General features: G+C 38.6%; 1 protein-coding gene across 2 annotated transcripts in view; it reads right to left on the bottom strand.

The window, feature by feature from the left end:
- LOC150085480 (NAD(P) transhydrogenase, mitochondrial-like) overlaps positions 1-19,310 on the bottom strand; it is a 445,310-nt gene that overhangs the window by 57,045 nt on the left and 368,955 nt on the right. For both annotated transcript variants that reach the window (XM_090374063.1, XM_090374062.1), the window contains exon 13: positions 11,352-11,616. In XM_090374063.1, coding sequence (XP_090230189.1) covers positions 11,352-11,616 — 265 coding nt within the window. The remainder of the gene's footprint in view (positions 1-11,351; positions 11,617-19,310) is intronic.

Genomic DNA, 19,310 nt, shown 5'->3' with positions numbered 1-19,310 from the left:
GAGGAAGCAGACAGTTCCCTGGTGGTGCCCCGAACTGACTATACTCAGAAGTAGGGTACACCAGGCACGGAGACATTTTCAAAGAGCCAGAACATCTTGGTCACAAAATGAGGTGGATGCACTGAGAGATTCTTATAAAACTCTCAGGAATCAGTATACAGCCCTCATAAGAGATAAAAAAAAAAGGAATGCTGGAAGCACTTGGTGGGAACTACTGGAAACAATAATCCTTGGGGAGTTGTCTACAGAATAGTGACCAACAAGCTGCCAAGAGGAGATGTCTTAGAAACTACTGTCAAACCAGATGGAACCCCAACCCTGTGTTGGGTGGATTCTGTAAATAACATCCTAGACAGTATCATTCAGACTGAAACTGGAAATCATTCCCCCACCCAGCTCGACATTATAAAAGAAAACACTGAATATGACAATGCCAATATTGAACCTCTGTTCACTATACAAGACTTAGAAATAGCACTATCTAAAACCAAAAACAATAAATGCCCAGGTTTTGACCTCTTAGAGGTTGAGATTATCAAAAAATTAGCGGAAATAGCACCAGATAAATTAATAGCACTATATAATAACTGTATGACAGAAGGTATATTCCCAAAAATATGGAAACAAGCTGTGTTAAGGTTAATCCTGAAAAACCCTGAAAAACTCCCTACTGATCCCAAATCATATAGACCAATAGCCCTACTCCCTGTACTAGGGAAAATATACGAAAGATTAATATACAGCAGATTAGCTCAATATTACACAGAAGCAGGCTTGCATTCCAACAATCAGTATGGTTTTAAGCAGGGCAATTCTACGGAGGATGCCATGCACCACCTACTGACAACAGTTAAAAACACAGAGGAGAAATATATGCTGGCAATCTCCATTGACTTTGCTGGGGCATTTGACTCACTCTGGTGGCCTAGTGTCCTTAGGAGACTTCGCCAGGCAAATGCCCCACAAAACCTCTATAAGGTAATAAACAGCTACCTTACAGACAGAAGTGTCTCAGTACGCACAAGGTTCCAGGAATTGACACGCCCTGTGAATAAAGGCTGCCCGCAGGGATCAATCCTTGGCCCTTTCTTTTGGAACATTGATCTGGATGAATTTCTGGCCTTGGATCTGGGCCCCGTGGAAAGCCTGGCCTTTGCAGATGACATGATTTTCCTTGTAAAAGGCAACTCACGAGTGGTTGTAGAGCAAAGCTCAAATGCCGCTCTCTTGCAGCTGCAGGAGTGGGCACAAATGCACATGCTCAAAATATCGCCTGAAAAAACCAAACAAATACTTCTAAAAGGTAATTTGGACATGAGAAGACGTCCACAAATCAAAATTAACACAATCACTATAAAAATGATAACAGAACTAAAATATCTTGGAGTGGTCTTTGATTCAAAATTAACTTTTTACCCCCATTTGATCTACTTGGCGAAGAAAGTGCGAAATTATGCAGGTATGATTGCCAGGATCAGTCAAGCAGACTGGGGACTCAAAAGAAAGACCTTGGCAATCATATACCGTGCAATGTTCCTGCCTGTTATCACCTATGGAGCCGGTGCGTGGTTCATCCGCTCGGCCATAGTAAGAAATAGGAATAAATTAGAATCGATACAAAGGACAATACTACTCACTATTACCAGAGCATGTCGCACAGTAAGCACACCTGCACTACAGTTGCTGGCCGGAACTCTCCCACTTTACCTGGAAGTAGCCAAAAGAGGCTTATATTATAGATTTAAAAAGGGCATACCCACAGAATTTCTGGGTATGCCCTTTTTAAATTTCTTGATACAACCAATACCTTCAATGATGAAAGAAAAAGAATAGCCACAAAGCTCCACGAGCTATGGCAAACAAAGTGGGAGCAGGAAACCAGAGGTCTGGTCACCAAACGGTTTCTGCCACTGGTGTCAATGGTTAGCCCAAAGCCACCTAAGTGGTATGCCCCTGGACTTTTTACAACATTTATATTGACAGGGCACGGCTCCCTAAAGGCGAAACTAACCTTCTTAGGCCTGACCAATGACCCAAACTGCACCTGTGGCGAAAGTGAAGACTGGGCACACATTCTCTATGAATGTATAATATATGACATCCCCAGAACAGAGCTAATAGCACAGATTGGTCCCCTTCCCAGGGGAGAAGAACATCTCTTCATCATAGAAGAGCAAAATTATAAAGCTTTTACATCTTTCACACAGAAAGTTTTCAAAATGCGCAGAGCAATTTCAGCCCCCCAGCAATTAAACAATAATCAATAGTACAATTGCCCAAGTTTCCCACCACGCCCAGATGATGACTTAAAAACTGTTAGGATAGCAGTATTCTGCACCCTGACAGAAACCTGACATAACAAAACTCCCCATGACTACCATACCATGTGTAGGAACCTGGGGCCCCAAACCAATGTAGGGGAGGGGGATGGGAATGCATGCAGAGAAAGTGAATGGGAGTGAGAAGAAGAGCAAATGTAATTGGCCAAAAGAATACAAAGTTAAAAATAACTTACATTACTTTATACATATTGTACCAACAAACATTTACAAACCACATAAACACTATCACTGCATTCTCCCCTGGCCTGCAAAAAAAAAAAAAAAAAAAAAAAAACCTTGCAGCTAGGCCTGCATCACAACTGAAGAATAACAGTAAGTTGCGGTGCCCAGAGAGTGCAGTGCAGAAAGAAAGAGTCGAATAAATGAGATGAGAGCTAGAAGAATGAATAAAAGTGCAAGCGTGAGAGAAAAGAACACAAACCACAAATGCTAAGTTAAGTACACACTAACCCTGGTTTTAATTAGTATTTAAATTTATGCTACCCATCATTGCATCCCCTCCTGGTGTGTGAGAAAAAGATGAATGAGTTGAGTGAAATAAAAAAATAAAAAAATAATAATAAATAAATAAAAAAAAAAAAAAAAAAATATATATATATATATATATATATATATATATATAAAAAAATTATAAGAAAAAAGTATAAAAAAAAATAATAAAAATAAAATAAATAAATAAAAAAAAAAAATTATAAAATAAGAAAAAAGTATTAAAAAAAAAAAAAAGAATGCAAGTAGAGTGAGAATGCACATTACGAATGAAGTAAATGTGTGTGTGTCTCCCCCCCCCCCCTCACCTGGTAGGTTTCCCACTGCCAGCTAACATATCCCACCCCCAGAGCGGGATGGGCAGCTGGACCTTCATACCGGATTCGACACTCCTTGGACAAGACACCGACGAAGACATTCTGCGGCTTTGCTGCCAACACGCCATTGGCGATCCGAACTGGGTACTCTAACCTGGTTCCCTTTAAAACCCCATCCCCAGGCAGGGAATGGAGGAGACGGATCTCTGTCTCCTCTCCTCCCTGCCTACCCCCCATATTTCGCCTGGTGGGGCTCTTCTCCACTGACCTCTTTGGGGATGCCTACTCTATCCGTCCCTATTCTTCTATCTGTTTCCTCCCCAGCCTTCAATCTCCCCCCCATCTCTCTCACTAAATCGACCGAGTACACCCCTTAACAATGCCGCCAATATAACCAACGTCTAAATTCTACCGGTTTTGTGCAAATCTCTAAGATATCTAACACTATCAGCTTTTATCTAGCGTTACATGTCTAAATTTAATAACATCAAAATTTTGCCCGACCTATTTGGCCTTTAACACATCTCTTTAGTGTTCAACCCTAACCAGCGATTTCCTAACAGCAATCCCATTAAGCATTAATGTCAAATGCATAAACTTTTTATTTTATTTTATTTTATTATTATTATTTTTTTTTTTTTCTCTTTTTTTTTTAAATAGGCCCTAGCCACTGAAATCCCAGAAAACTAGGTGGCAGGACCTGCCAGAGCAAATTGTTGTGATACTGGATACACCCGGCTAGCCTCCACGTGGCAGGGCAACGTCGGGCCCCACTAGGGGCCTGGCGGCCAATAAGCCGGATAAACAATGGGCACAACATATCACACTGCACAGACACGACCCACACACTTTCAAGTCTCTGGCTTGACAGTGTACTGTCCTCGATACAGCGAAACACACGCGGAGATGGGAGAAATCCCAGGTGCCGTCTGACACGAACATACCTTATGTCAGCGTAGTACCACAGAGTTGATACGCTGATCTGGGGTTACTGTTTCCCATATGTAGTACTTTCCATTTGTCAATGTTAAACTTCATTTGCCACCTCTCAGCCCATCTGCTCAACCTTTCCAGATCCTGTTGCAGCAGCATAGCGTCAGTAGTGTCCTTAACAACCCTGCCAACCTTTGTATCATCTGCAAACTTGGACATTAAACTTGATATCCCATCATCAATATCATTCATAAACACCAAAAATAACAACAACGGACCCAACACTGAACCCTGAGGAACTCCACTAATAACATTAGTCCAAGTTGAGCAGTGTCCATTGATTACCACTCTCTGTCTTCTGCCACTCAACCATCCCCTTATTCATAGCAGCAATTTGCCTCCAATGCCACACTGCTCCAATTTGTGCAGCAGTCTTCCATGTGCAACAGTATCAAAAGCCTTTCTAAGATCCAAATATATAATATCAAAGTTATTCCCTGCATCCAGTTCTTTTGTGACTACATCATAGTATCCAATCAAATTGGTCAGGCAAGACCTGCCCTTAACAAAACCATGCTGTGTCTGAGCTATAACTGAATTCTTGTCTAGATGATCCTGCAGTGCTTCTTTAACCAGTGCCTCCAATAATTTACCTGGAACAGAAGTTAAACTAACAGGTCTATAATTACTTGTGTCAGCTTTTGATCCTCCTTTGTGAATTGGGGTTACATTTGCACATCTCCAGTCTATGGGTACCTCCCCTGAGTCCAAAGAAGCTCTCATAATTATGGCTAGGGGTTTGCTTACTTCCTTTGCTGCCTCCTTTAATATAACTGGATAGATCTCATCCGCCCCAGGTGCCTTTTTTATGTTTATCCTCAACAATCTCTCCTCCACTTTCCTCTCAGTTATTACAAAATCATCCAGCTCACTGCCAATGTTTACTTTACCTACATCATTCTCCTTCCTGAATAACTCCTCATGCGTGAATGTAGATGCAAAATACTCGTTTAGATTGTTAGCCATCTGAGCAGGATCCTCAACTGTTGAACCATCAATATCCAGTGGACCAATCTGATTCATCTCTTTCCTTCTTGAGTTTAAATATGTAAAGAACTCTTTTCTGTTTTTCTTTGCATCCTTTGCCAAGGATTTTTCGTAGTCTGCCTTTGCCTGCCTAATCTCCTTTGTGACTTGGTTACAGACCAACTTATATCTATCATAGGCTTCCATGTCACCCATTAATTTGTATGTATCCCATGCATTTTTCTTCTCTGCCACATGTCTCATTAGTTCATCTGACAACCATTTAGGCCTAAACCCTGAACAATATTTCTTAGTTGGTATGTAAAGCCTGGTAGCCTCCAAGATTAGTTCCTTGAATGCTTCCCATTTTGAGTTTGCTGTTGGTAACATCATCAGTTGGTCCCACTGTATAGAATTTAAATACTGTCTCAGACCATCATAGTCGCCTTTACGAAAGCAAAAACCCTTCCCTTTACCTCTGTGGTAGTTACCTCCTTGAGTAAATCCCACTTCAGCACACTGTGATCACTGCCACCTAGTGGTTCCTTTATCTGCAGATTCTTAATGCACGAGGGATCACTACTGATAATCAGATCAAGAGTATTACTCCCTCTAGTTGCCTCCCGAACATGCTGGTGTAGAAAATAATCATCCAATAAATCCACAAAAGCCTTGCTAGTGTGTGAGTGACCAACCCACAAATTCCAGTCAATATCTGGGAAATTAAAATCCCCCATTATAAGACTCTCCGATTTACTGGCCCATTCTATTTCCCTGTACAGCATCTTATTATACAAATCAGAGTCATTAGGCCTATAGCACACTCCTACTCTCAATTTTGATTTACCTATGCTTATGTCACACCAAACTGACTCGCCACTGCCCTGTCCATCGATGTCGACTGGCTTCACTTCCTTGGATTTTATGTGTTTCTTAACTAATAGCATAACCCCTCCTCCCTTCCTATCCTGTCTATAGATATAAGACAAGACTGAGTTTTAGAAGGATTGAAATCAACTAAGTTTTCTTAGCCCCACTGGAGAATTACCTGGAGATCGACATTTAAGGAATTGGTAGAAGATATTCAAGAAGTTTAAGCTGATCGAGCAAGGCAAGGTTTCTCAAATTGGAAAGTGGAATGCAATGTGCTATCATCAGCAAAATTATGGATAGGATTTCTGGCCAATGGAAGGTCATTAATATATAAGAGGAAAAGAGTGAGGTAAAGAACTGAACATTGGGGGCCAACATTAGTGGAGAAGTTAGAAGACAGAGAGATCTACCATCACCCTCAGTGAGCGGTAACAGAGAAAACTAGATAACCAATTGTGAAAAACAGTTGACAAATCATAAGATGGAAGCTTTTTTAGAATACCTTTATGCCAAACATGATTGAAAGCCTTTGAAATGTCAAGAGCAAATGCTTGTGTTTCACCGAACTTTTCCATTGAATTTTTCCATAAATGGGTACATAAGCCAGAATATCACCAGTGGATCCACACTGATCAAATCCATACTGGTGATCGTTGATCAGACTAAAGGTTTGTAGATAGTTTAAGATTTGGTACTTAATTAATTTCTCCATTACTTTAGAAAGAGTAGAAATAATTGCAATGGGACGATAATTGGATGGGAGGGATTTTTCACCCTTTTTAGGAACTGGCTGGATATGACCAAATTTCCAAGGAAGGAAAAACACCTTTGGAATAAGAAAGTGAAAAAAAGGTGGCAAAGAACATGAGTAAATTCTTTGCCAAAGAACTTACTCATGTTCTTTACACCTCCCAAAGTTTTTACATTTTACTCTGATCCAAGCCCGAGGCGGGATTCAAACCTGCGACCTATGGGTTGCCAGGAAGGCACTTTATCCATCTGGCTAGCCCGGTCGGCTTAAGGTGGAGTGTGGAATAAAGGATTCCATTCTTACAAGAATAATTTCTCTGATACGAATGAGCAATTGATGACATCAGAAGTTTTAAAACAGTAATCCCACCAAGCAAAAGAAGAAAGGAAATGTCGCAGGTCATCCCATTTCATATTCTTGTAATGCCAAACAAAACGAGGTTGGGAATAGCCATGAGATAAAGGCCATGAGAAGAGACAATCATCAAGTTGTGATCTGAGGTGCCTAAAGGACCACTCACTTCGACCATGTAGAAGGGCTGTTTGTGAGAAAAACATCAAGCGTGTTGCTGTATGGTTAGGATTGTCCGGTATTCTGGTAAGTAAATGAACAATCTGACCGAGGTCATTAGTAATTGCAAAAGCCTTGGCATCTCGACCAGCTGGATCTGTGTGACTAGAAAACAAAAGCCAGTTGGAGCTGTGAACATTAAAATCACCAAAGAAAATTAACTCACCGTTAGGAAAGTTGGACTGGAGAAAGTCAAGCTGGAAAGAGAGGAAGTCAAAGAGTTCCAAGTGATAAGTGGAATTGGGAGAATGGTAGAAACAACAGATGAATTTGATAGAATAAGGTAAAGAGATTTTAAGCCAGAGAAGATCAAAAAGTGGAGATTCTGAATTAACAAGTCTCTAACAGGGAATACTGGAATGGATAAATGCAAAAGTACCACCTTTGAGGCAAAAGGAGTCTCCGTTGCTAATAATTTGAGCAACTGAGATAAGCAGTAGTTGAATCAACCAGTAACTGAGATTGTGTCAGAAAAAGTACATGGGGTTTGGCAGACTGTAAATGGAAATGGACATCTTTGAGATTACAACTGAGGCCACGTATATTTGTGAAATGAACTAGGAAGTGTTTGGGAGGTTTAGATCTTTTTTGCAGATAAGCTTGCTCTATTAGTTTGACAATTCAGTGTATTCAATCGTAAGAAAAAGTGGGGGGTGGGAGTATGCTGTATGAAGTAATGAAATTTTTGGATATGCCGTAGACGTGGTAAGAATATACCCAGATCCTTGACATAACGTAGCCTCAACGATGCCCCACTGCATACACACTACTCAGACTCCCACCAGTCATTAGCTGATCCGGAAGCCTCCTAGAGAGTCTTACATCATGATCAGGATATTTCATATCCGACTAACACTTCAATAACAACTGACACCACCATGGTGTCCTCAGTCCAGATGAGCTCAAAAAACTTGAAAACAGCTATATTGTTCTCAACTTACCAATTGACATCATGGCCTCTCTAAATGTACTATATATCCCTCCACAGTTATAATTTATCTTATAAATAGGACATCTGGGATTGTTTGGGATGCTTGCTAGATGTTGAGCTCTCTGCTTCAGGGAAGATGATTCTTTGAAGTAGGTTCTTACTGCATGTTTCCTGGCTTACCCAGGCACCCAGATGCTTAAAATAATAATCCAGGAATTTAGCACTGGAAGATCAGCTGAAACTGTTTGAAGTACTGTAACACATGGGAATGTTGTGTTGGTCAAATATAATCATACTAATGATGTTCTGCACACCATGCATCTGAAAATTTATACCAATGCATTGTTCCAGCTATATTGGAAAGCCATCAGTTCCTGCAAATGTCATCGGTCCTTAAAATAAAAGATTGTATGGAAGGTAAATCGGTTCCTGAGAATATCAGATGTCACTGTCATCAGAAGTCGAGGCCCCACTGTACTGTGATGTTTTCAATGACTGAAATCACATTTCTGAGCTTAAGGTCTCAAAAATTGAGCAACTTAACAAAACATGCATGTTGCTGTTAATATTTATTATATGCATTTACATACACTAATAATTAAAATGGCCACAACATGCATTTGCATATAATCCGATCTAGTTATGACTATAGTTTCAGATAATTCCAAGAAAATCTGTCTCGAAAAATAAATCAAGTGGTATACAGTAAATCTATATGCAATGAATTATACATTGCGATGAGCCAACAGTTTTGCAGGCAGCAATAACAATTTGGTTAAGTATGTTGTGGTAGCATTTATGTCTATAATTGTTAAAGTGAAGTCCACATGGTGCCTGCTGTGTAGACAGGAAAAACAGATTATTCTTAATCTGTTTTTCCTGTAAGAATAACTGCAAGAATCACTCAGATAACTAACTCTCTCATATTATCCAGGATGATAACTCTATTTTTATTTCAGAGTTTAAAGTAATTTATAACTAAATGAGAAAGGATAATTGAAAAATATAATACATTGGTCAATATACAAAGGGTACTAGGAAAGTTTTGCAATACAGCTTTGTTTATTTAATTTTTTCACAGTAATTTCCTCTACATTCAATACACCTCTCCATCCTCCGAAACCAATCTTTAAATCAGTTCTGCCAAGTTTCACTAGGGAGTAAAGCACACTCGTTGTCCCAAGCCCGTAAAAGGTCCTCATCACTGGAAAACCGCCTCCCTTTTAGCTTCATTTTCACATGCGGGAACAGTGCAAAGTCGCAGGGAGCAAGGTCTGGGCTGTAGGGAGGGTGCTCGAGAAGTTTCAGTCCTGTCGTGGTCAAATATTCAGTGCAGGCTTTGGCGCGGTGAGCTGCAGCATTATCGTGATGGAGGTACCAGGTGTCCATTCTTGACTTTGGCTGCAGGTTCTTCATAGATCCAATGACTTTAGGCAGGCATTGTTCAGTATACCACTTAGCTGTGACTGTCTTCTGCGTGTCCAAAACGACACGTTCCACAATTCCACTCGATTTGAAAAATACAGCTATCATTTTCTTCTTTACAGATCGGGATTTTCTGACAATTACGGGTGTGTCGTCATCATCAAAGACCCAAACTTTGTTTTGAGCCTTGGTCGGCAGATCGTAATAGTACAGCCAAGTCTCGTCACCTGTCACGATGTTGTTCACATACCGAGATTGTCCCTTATCAAACTTTTTTAACATCTCCCGGCACCAAGTCACACATCGTGTCATCTGCTCTTCAGTCAGTTGATGCGGCACTCAGAGAGAACAAAGTTTCTTCACGTGCAAATGATCTTGCAGAATCGAATGAATTGCTGGTGCATTTAGGCCCAAAGTATCCGCTATCTGTTGGTAGGTCACTCGCCTGTTTTCGTCAAGCATTTTCCTCACAGCAGTAACGTTTTCCTCCGTAACTGACGTTCGTGGCCTTCCCGGCCTCTCAGAATCCTCCAGAGTGAAATTTCCCCTTTGGAATTCTCTATACCACCTGAATATCGTTGTACGATGTGGACAATCATCATCTAGTGCAAGAGTCATTTTTTCTAAGCACTGGTCTATGGTTAAACCACGCACGAAATTATACCGCAAAACTGTCCTTATCTCATTTCGTGACCACGATGCCATCGCAAGCACTTTACACTCTCACTACTAATGAATAACTGAGCCCATCGACTTGGCGCGGCGGCTGCTATGCACGTATGAACATGTCTCAACATGCAGCAACATGCAGCAACAAGCAGCTTCCTGTGATTCACTGTTGCGTCATATTGCAAAACTTTCCTAGTACCCTTTGTATAAGGATCAGTCTTGTGATCTAAGTGTAGCTATGCTGTTAGTCTAAACATTTTAGTCTTGATATACTGACTGCAGCTAACAAATCATACACACTTCACAAAGCACTCAAGGGAAACTTAACAGTAAAATACCTTTAACAAATTTTAAATTTAATGTGGCTGAGAAATTAACAATGAATCAAACTGACAGGAAGAAGTTGGATTACCTTATTTTTAATGAATCAAATCTAAATGTCAAAGGTTAAGGGTAATGAACTATTATTAATTGGATAAAATAATTTTCATTAAATTCAAAAATAACAGATTGTTAATTTTTTTTTTTTTAAATAACAGCTGATATTTATTGAGACATCCAATTTGCTTTAACCAAGGTTATTTATAAATTAGCATTAGCATTAGCATTAGTAGAGGCATTTGATGCAAGAAAGCAAGCTTATGCAGCATCAGCCAAAAAAAAAAAAAAAAAAAAAAAAAAGTAACATAAATAAATCAAAATAACCACTTCCACTTCACCCCTCTGTTCGTTCGAAATACCTGTCCAGCTGAGCCTTAAACTTATTTAGGCTATCAACTTCCACGACAAGGGATGGAAGTCTGTTCCACCCACCAACCACCCGCTGGCTAAAGGCAAATTTCCGCACATCTATCCTACATCTGTCTTTCCTCAATTTGAATTTATGCCCTCTCAGGTGATTTTTCTGAGCTAGAGGAAGAATCCCATCAGCATTGAGCATAAGACATAAGTGCATAATTTCCAGATTAAAAGTAGAAAATGAATACATTTATTAATAATAATAATAAATAAATAAATAAAAATACCTGCTACAGGATGTATACCAAATCTGACATTTTTTCCTTTCATAGAGAGTAACTTCACCATTTCTGAGAGTGGATATTGTGCTTTTGCAACACAAAGGCCATAACCAGGTGTAATGATAATGTTTCTGGCATCAGAAATCATCTGTACAGCTTGATCGACGTTACATTCAGTATGTATACCACTAACAGCCATCGGCTTTCCTGTTCCTGTGCTAGAAGTTCCATACCCACCAAGAATTACATTTGGCAAAGATCGATTCATGGCCTACACAAAATAAATAATAACTAAATTTAAATATGCTTTAGTGGAGGAAAGCATGATGTGGACAGTACTAACTCCATAACAAAAAGTACTTTTACTTCATGAGAGATATGCAACACTACTCTTTGGCAAAAGGCTTACATAACAACCACAGGTTTTTTCAGACCAAAATATAGTAGTTCCTTTGTTGGTGAAAAAATATACAGTGAACTAGCTTTCTGTACTTTCCTACAATGGAAATAAAGGTTTTTATATCACTTCTTTATACTCATTTTAATTTGTAGTATAAGTGTCTATTTACTGCACATCTGCAGCTACTCTAAGCTTGTAGTCCAAAATAAATTGTTGTGTGTGCTGAAAGTGGACTAGGTGCACTTTTCTTTGTTAAGAAAACTAAAATAAAAAAAACTAAAAAAAACTCCACTATACCTTGTATGGCTCTGCTGGCAGTGAAGTGTGCAGTTCTTGAATTACTGTAGAAAGATTATGCAATATTACAATGGAACGTCAAAGAAAGTTGCCACCACCACAGGGATAACATGATAATTAACAAACTTTCGTGTGCATCACACTCTAAGCCTTAAGTTTTAAACAGTAGATGTAGATGTTGTTGTTATTATTTGGTTTTTAGAAGCATTAGCAACTAAGGCCATATTGCTCCGGGGATATGCGGTGGTCATTCCCTGACCTTTCCGCATCCTCCATATTTGGTGGTCACGGGCTCGAACCCCGGTCTAATCAAGAAGCGTGTGCTACGCACTGCTGCTCCTGCCCACCTGGCTACGGAGGTGCCTAAGCTGCAGATGTATCATAGAGACTAACATCAAGAAAACACACTACTACAACCAAGTTTCCTATGGTCACACAAAATGCTTAAATGTGAAGAAATTGATTTTTTTTTTTTTTTGTTTCAAATAGTGGTGGATTTTTGAATGTTTTATTTATTGTGATTAAAGATCAGCCCCCACTGCTAGAACATAAACATTGCATGCTCCATTTATTTTATTTATATTAAATTTTTTCTGAATATCAGAAAATCATACTTATAAATAATGATGAAAATTTTTAATATTTAAGGGTAAATTTAATAATGCTTGCTAAAAATGTTTTAAGAATAAATAGTAGCATAATTGTTACGTAATAAATAAGATGGGCAACTGACATTTTAGCCAAGAAGGATGTCTTTATGTGTGCTGGGTACAGAGAGTGGGAAGAAATTAGGAGGCAACTCAGCATTCTGATGGACATCTATGAGAGTTTGAAAAGTAGGATAGATGTCCTCAAAGGAATTAAAATGGGGGGGCCCATCAAGCTCTTGGCTGCCCAATGCCAGAGCTCACTCTTCTGCATCAGGCAACAAAGTGTCAATCTTCAAGGCAGAATGCACTGGTCCCACAAGAGCTAGTTATTGTCGTTGGCTCCACTGTTAGGGAAAAGGGAATTATATTGCGCAAAAAAGGATAAGTGGAATAGGACCAGGGTATGTCTGCCAGGGGCAAAAGTTGATGATATTGTTGCACACATATCATCTTTTAAGGGCACAAAAGGTGATACTGTTGGACACATTAGCATGAATGACACTAAGAGTAGGAGATCTGCAGATTTACTTAACAAGCACAGGTCAATTTCTGCAATTCGAAAATTTGCTAAGTGATTGCAATTCTGCCCAGACACAATAGGAGGGAGTATATGATGAGAGCTTTGTCAATCAATTTGGCACCGAAGAGATTATGGGCTCATGGGGTAGAATTTTTCTCAGAGTGGTCTGTGCTTGTTAACAGGAAAGACTGCTTCTACAGGGATGGGATACACTTAAATGCAAGAAGAGTGCAAGAATATTTGCTGATGCTATCGAAGCACTGTTAGGTAGGTCAGAAAACTGCTAGTTTGGGGGGGGGATTTACAGACTAATAGATTAACAGTAGCCACAGCAGAGTTGAAAGTGATTCTCGCACTGTTTCTATTGGAACGAGCAGCAGCCTGGAAAGCAAGTGTGGAGATTTCGAGGACTGCTAGGAATCATCATGGAACAAGTAAATACATGAGTAAGAACAGGTGCATATATACTTGCATGTACACTAATGCTAGGAGTATAGTAAATAAAATTGATGAATTTGAAGTGCTGGTGAAGACATCAAAAGGCAGATATTGTGGGAATATCAGAGACATGGTGTCACTCAGATATAAGGTATGCAGAATTAAAATTTGCAGAGTACAATTGTGTACAAAAAGAAAAGACAGTATAGGAAGGGAGGAGGTGGTTATGCTGTTAGCTAAGGCCACATAAAATGAGATTAGAAGCATGTTATAATTGACTCTGATGAGTACAATGAACAACTGTACAGAGAAATAGAGTGGGCCAATAAATCAGAATGTTATATAATGGGGGATTTTAACTTCCCAGATATTGACGGGAACTTGTGGGTTGGTCACTCGCACAGTAGCAAGACTTTTTGTGGATTTATTGGATGATTGTTTTCTACAGCAGCATGTTCGAGAGGCAACCAGAGGAAGTAATACTCTTGATCTGATTATCAATAGTGATTATTCAAGCATTAAAAATCTGCAGATAAAGGAACCACAAGGTGGCAGTGATCATAGTGTACTGATGTGGAATTTACTTTTTAAAGATGTAACTGCCATCAGGGGTAAAGGGAAGGGTTTTTGCTTTTGTAGAGGTGACTACAGTGGTCTCAGGCAGTTTTTAAATTTAATACAGTGAGCAACTAATGATGTTATCCACAGAAAATTCTAAATGGGAATCATTCAAGGAATTAAACATAGAGCTACTAGACTTTTCATACCAACTAAGAAATACTGCTCAAGGCATAGACCTAAATGGATGTCAGATGAACTAATACACTCGTGGCAGAAAAAAAAAGTGCATTGGATGCATATAAATTATCAGATGACACAGAAGCCTATGGTAGATAAGTTAGTCTGTAATCCAGTGACAAAGGAGGTTAGGCAGAATACAGACTAACTGTTGTGATCCTACTCAGATAGCTGACAAACAGAATGAGTATTTTGCATCTACATTCACACATGAGGAATTCTGTAGGGAAGAGGAGGGCAGCAGTTTATCAAACTCTTAACAGGAGCTAAATGATTTTGTAATAACTGAAAGCAGCAAAGTGGAGGAGAAATAGCCCCCAAATCCTTTTCATTTTCCACTACCCAGAGCATAGTACCACACAGTTGGCATGTTACTCTGAGGATACTGCTACCCATATGCAGTATTTTGCATTTGTCAATGTTAAACTTCAACTGCCATTTCTCAGCCCATCTGCTAACTTTTGTAGATCCTGTTGTGGTAGCATATCATCATTACTGTCATTAACCACCATGCCAGCCTTTGTATCATCTGCAAACTGGGACATTAAGCCTGATATGCCTTCATCAATATCACTGATAAATATAGAAAAAAAGTATATGATATCAAAATTATTTTTTGTATCCAGTTCTCACCCGTGTGTGTGAGTTCATTATTTTCTCCAGAACAGAAGTTAAACTAACAAGTCTGAAATTACTCGTGTCACCTTTTTGATGATTCCCCTTTATAATTTTGGGGTACATTCGCACATCTCCAGTGTAGAGGGACTTCCCCTGAATCCAAGGATCCTCTCATAATTATCGCTAAGGGTTTGCTTAGTTCCTTCACTGCATCCTGTAATATAAATGAATACCATATTTCCCCATGTATAAGACGCACCTTTTTTCGAAAAATTTGGGGTCAAAACACTGGGTGCATCTTATACAGTGGTTGTAGATTTTTTTTACTTGCATTTCCCGCTTTTTCGTGCTTGTTGTCTTTGCGCTCATTGTTTCGCACGTGTTACCGGTATATTAGGTTACGTTTTGCCACGTTCTGCCCAGAAATGGCTCAGTAAAGATTTTTGCACAGTGCTGAATTCAAGTTATGAGGAGTTGTATGAATTTTATGATGAATAAAACTTGAGTTCAATAACTTTATGTAATACATTTTTTTTTTCAAATTTCAGGCCCCAAAATTAAGGTGCGTCTTATACATGGGGAAATATGGTAGATCCCATCCATCCCAGTTGACTTTCTTATGTTTAACTTCAATGATTTCTCTTCCACTTTCCCCTCAGTTATTGCAAAATCATTTAGAATCCTGTTAGAGTATGGTAAATTTCAGCCATCCGCTTCTCTAAAGAATTCCTCACGTGTGAATGTAGGTGCAAAATACTCATTCAGTTTGTCAGAAACCTGAGCAGGATCATCAACGGTAGAACCATTGAAATCAAGTGAACCAATTTGTTTCATCCCCTTCTTTCTCATCTTTACATAAGTAAAGAAGTCTTTGCCGGTTTTCTTTGCATCCTTTGCCAAACATTTCTTGTAAACTGCCTTTGTTTGCCTAACCTCCTTTGTGACTTGATTACCAATCGGATAAAGTCACAAGAAGTCTTGCTAATGTGCAAGTCTATATCTGGAAAGTTAAAATTTGCCATTATAAAACATTCTGATTTACTGGCCCACTCAATTTCTCTGTAAAGTTGTGCATTATACTCACTACAGTCATTTGGCCTATAACACACTCCTATTCTAATTTTTGCCTTCCAGTGCTTATGTCACACCAAATTGAATCAACATTGCACTGGCCACCCATGTCAAATGGATTCACTGTCTTAGATTTTATGTGCTTCTTAACTAAGAGAATAATCCCACCCCTCTCATCCTCTATCCTTTCTGTACAAAAGAGTACTCCCCATATTCAAATTCTGCATTCCGTATATTTGAGTGACACCACATCTCTGATATCCCAACAATGTCTACATATGATGTCTTGACCAGTACTTCAAATTTATCAAAGTTATTTACTGTGCTCCTAGCATTGGTGTATATGAAAGTTGTTCTTACTCTTAGTTATCCTAACACAGCCCATGTATTTACTTGTTACACGATGACTCCCAGTAGAATTAGAAATCTCCAGCACCTTGCTTTCTAGGCTGCTGCTTTTTTTCCAATGGCAGTGCAAGGATCACTTTTGCCTCTGCCTGCAGCTATTGTTAATCTATTAGTATGTGTAACCCCCACCCCAGGCTAGCAATTTCCTGACCCATCTAACACTTCCTCAATAGCAAAAACAAATATTTTTGCACCCTTTCTATTTAAGTGTATCCCATCCCTGTAAAAGCAGTATCTTCTATTAACAAGCATAGATCGCTGTGAAAAAAATTTTATCCTATGAGCTTTGTACAATCTCTCCAGGGCTGAATTGATTGAAGTCTATCATCGTATGTTCCCTCCTATCATATCTGGGCATAATTGCAGACACTTTCAAATTTAACCCTAACTCGCAACTTTATTTCAGCATTGCTCTGTACTTATAAGTCTGCAGATCTCCTACTCATGTGATTACTGCCAATGTATTGAACAATACCACCTTTTGTGCCCTTAAAAGATGATATCAGCTCTACAACCTCATCAACTTTTGCCCCCTCGCAGACATATGCTGGTCCTATTCCACCTCTCCTTTTTGCACAATATATTTTCCATTTCCCTGATAAGAGTCACCAACAACAATTAGCTCCTGTGGGACCAGCACATTCTTCCTTGGGGGTTGCCTCTGTGTTGTCTGATTGACTGGCACATCTGCCTTGGGGGTTTTATTGGAAGAGAAGTTGGACATGTAATGTGGGGAGTGTTTTTCCCCCCCCCTCCTCCCTGGCTGATCTGTATAAACTTGTTTCCTTGCATCATTTTCAACACTAAAACTAATACTGATGTTAGAAAGAAATCTGTTAGTTCATTGACATAGAAGCTAGAGACAAAAATCAGGTTATCTTCAGAAAACACTTCACATCAAAAGCTGTTTAAATAATGAGAAAGAACCACGTGAATGCAAAAGAAATGCAGATATATTTCTTTGAAAATGGTAAATACCTAAAATAAAGGGAGGTTACATTTCAAACAACATTGGAAAACATAGAAATATAATTCATAAACAAAAGAAATATGAAAAATTAATAATATGAGTTACGTGTATAAAGTTTTTAATTTATTAGCAATCCAAAGATATTACATACAGGGTATGATACACAGGTATGAGAAAGAGATAGATGCACAAGAGCAAGAAGCAATGGAGCTTGAAATAATGAAAACCGAAATCATCTTCAAGAATTGTCTGATCGAAAGTTGCCAATCTTCTGAATTCATCTACATATTTTACTGTACAATGGATATTACAAGAAACCTTAATGAGTTAATTTCATACCCAGTTTGTAGCTGGTAATGTGCAGATGGTTTAGCTGTAGCTTATTCTGAAGACAGAATCATGGAACTATCCAGAACTATAGCCTGTATTCCTTAGTTCATTAGATTATTGTAACATATTACAGCAGGGCCCCGTTATAATGCGGTTCTCTTTACGCTGATTCGCTATAATGCTGTTCTTATATTATAACCTGTATCTGACTATAACGCTGTCACAGATATCACTATAACACTCTTTTTAAGATTTCATTTTTGGCATATTTAACGAAATCGTTTCATTTGATGGAGTCGATAGCTTGAAAATGAATACGGTTAAAACGTTTCCCACGCCGACTTGAGAAATATTCCTACGCTCAGTGAAATAGTGAAATTCTCTCATGCGCTAATTTAATTGCAGTACAGTGACTTGTTACGTAGTTCTGAGATCAACATTTTAAAAAATTATCAATTATATTGCTTGTAATATTTGCATTATATGCATTTATCCAAAGTCTAGTCATCACTCAGTACAGTATTAGACATCGTGCGTAACGAACAGTTTACTTGAACATTGTATCATAATTAATGCAACCAATGCAGTTACATTTTCGAGGAGTTAATAATGACCAATAAGAATGAAAAAGCAACACCGTAAGACTATAAATGTAAGAAAAATTGGAACCATTTAAAACTAGTAAGAGCTGGTTGAATAGATTTAAAATCCAGGAAGAAGCCGCAAATGCAGATAGAGGAGCCGAAACTTTCAAAAAAGAACTTGTTAAAATTATTGAAGAGGGGTATTGTGTGTTAAAGTTTAAAACATAGATGAAGCAGGACTTTTGTGGAAACGAATGCCTAAAAGAAGTTTCATATTGAAAGAAGAAAAAAACAGGCCAGGTTTCAAAGCGGCGAAGGATCGGTTGACTTTATTGTTGGGTGGTAATTAAACTGCAGGGAATTTAAAATGAATACCCCTTTTCGTTTATTTGGAAGAGGGCCAAAGTTCAACCCAAAATCGACACATTTTTCATAATTAAATTCATCAATTAAATTAAATCAATTTAGATCAATTAAATTCATGATTTTAATTGGAATTTTAAGTTTAATTTTGATACGTAAGTAGTAAGTAGTATACGTGTGTAATGCAGAATATTTTATATGTACAAATATTTGAATATTAAATATTTTGACCGACATTTGTGCATCTTTTCACTACCATTTATTATTCCATCAACCATAGGAAATATCCTATGGCACTGACCGCAACTCACAAATACATATGTTACCTTATGGGAATGCAGCACTCACTTAGCGCGGATTCACTTAGTGCTCTGTTTTTCCGGAACGCATTATCAGCGTTAAGCGGGAGTCACCTGTATTCTATTGTGTCAATAGAATAATAGTATAATTTACACACTTTAATTAGGATTTCTATCTTTTTAATCTGTTTTATAGAGTTCTCTATAAATTAACAGCAG

This window comes from Mastigoproctus giganteus, chromosome 5 (assembly GCF_048544385.1).
Source record: "Mastigoproctus giganteus isolate SK-2022 chromosome 5, ASM4854438v1, whole genome shotgun sequence".
NCBI lineage: Eukaryota > Metazoa > Arthropoda > Arachnida > Uropygi > Thelyphonidae > Mastigoproctus > Mastigoproctus giganteus.
Note: the sequence above shows the minus strand (reverse complement) of the source record. Positions and strands in the feature narration are given on the sequence as shown.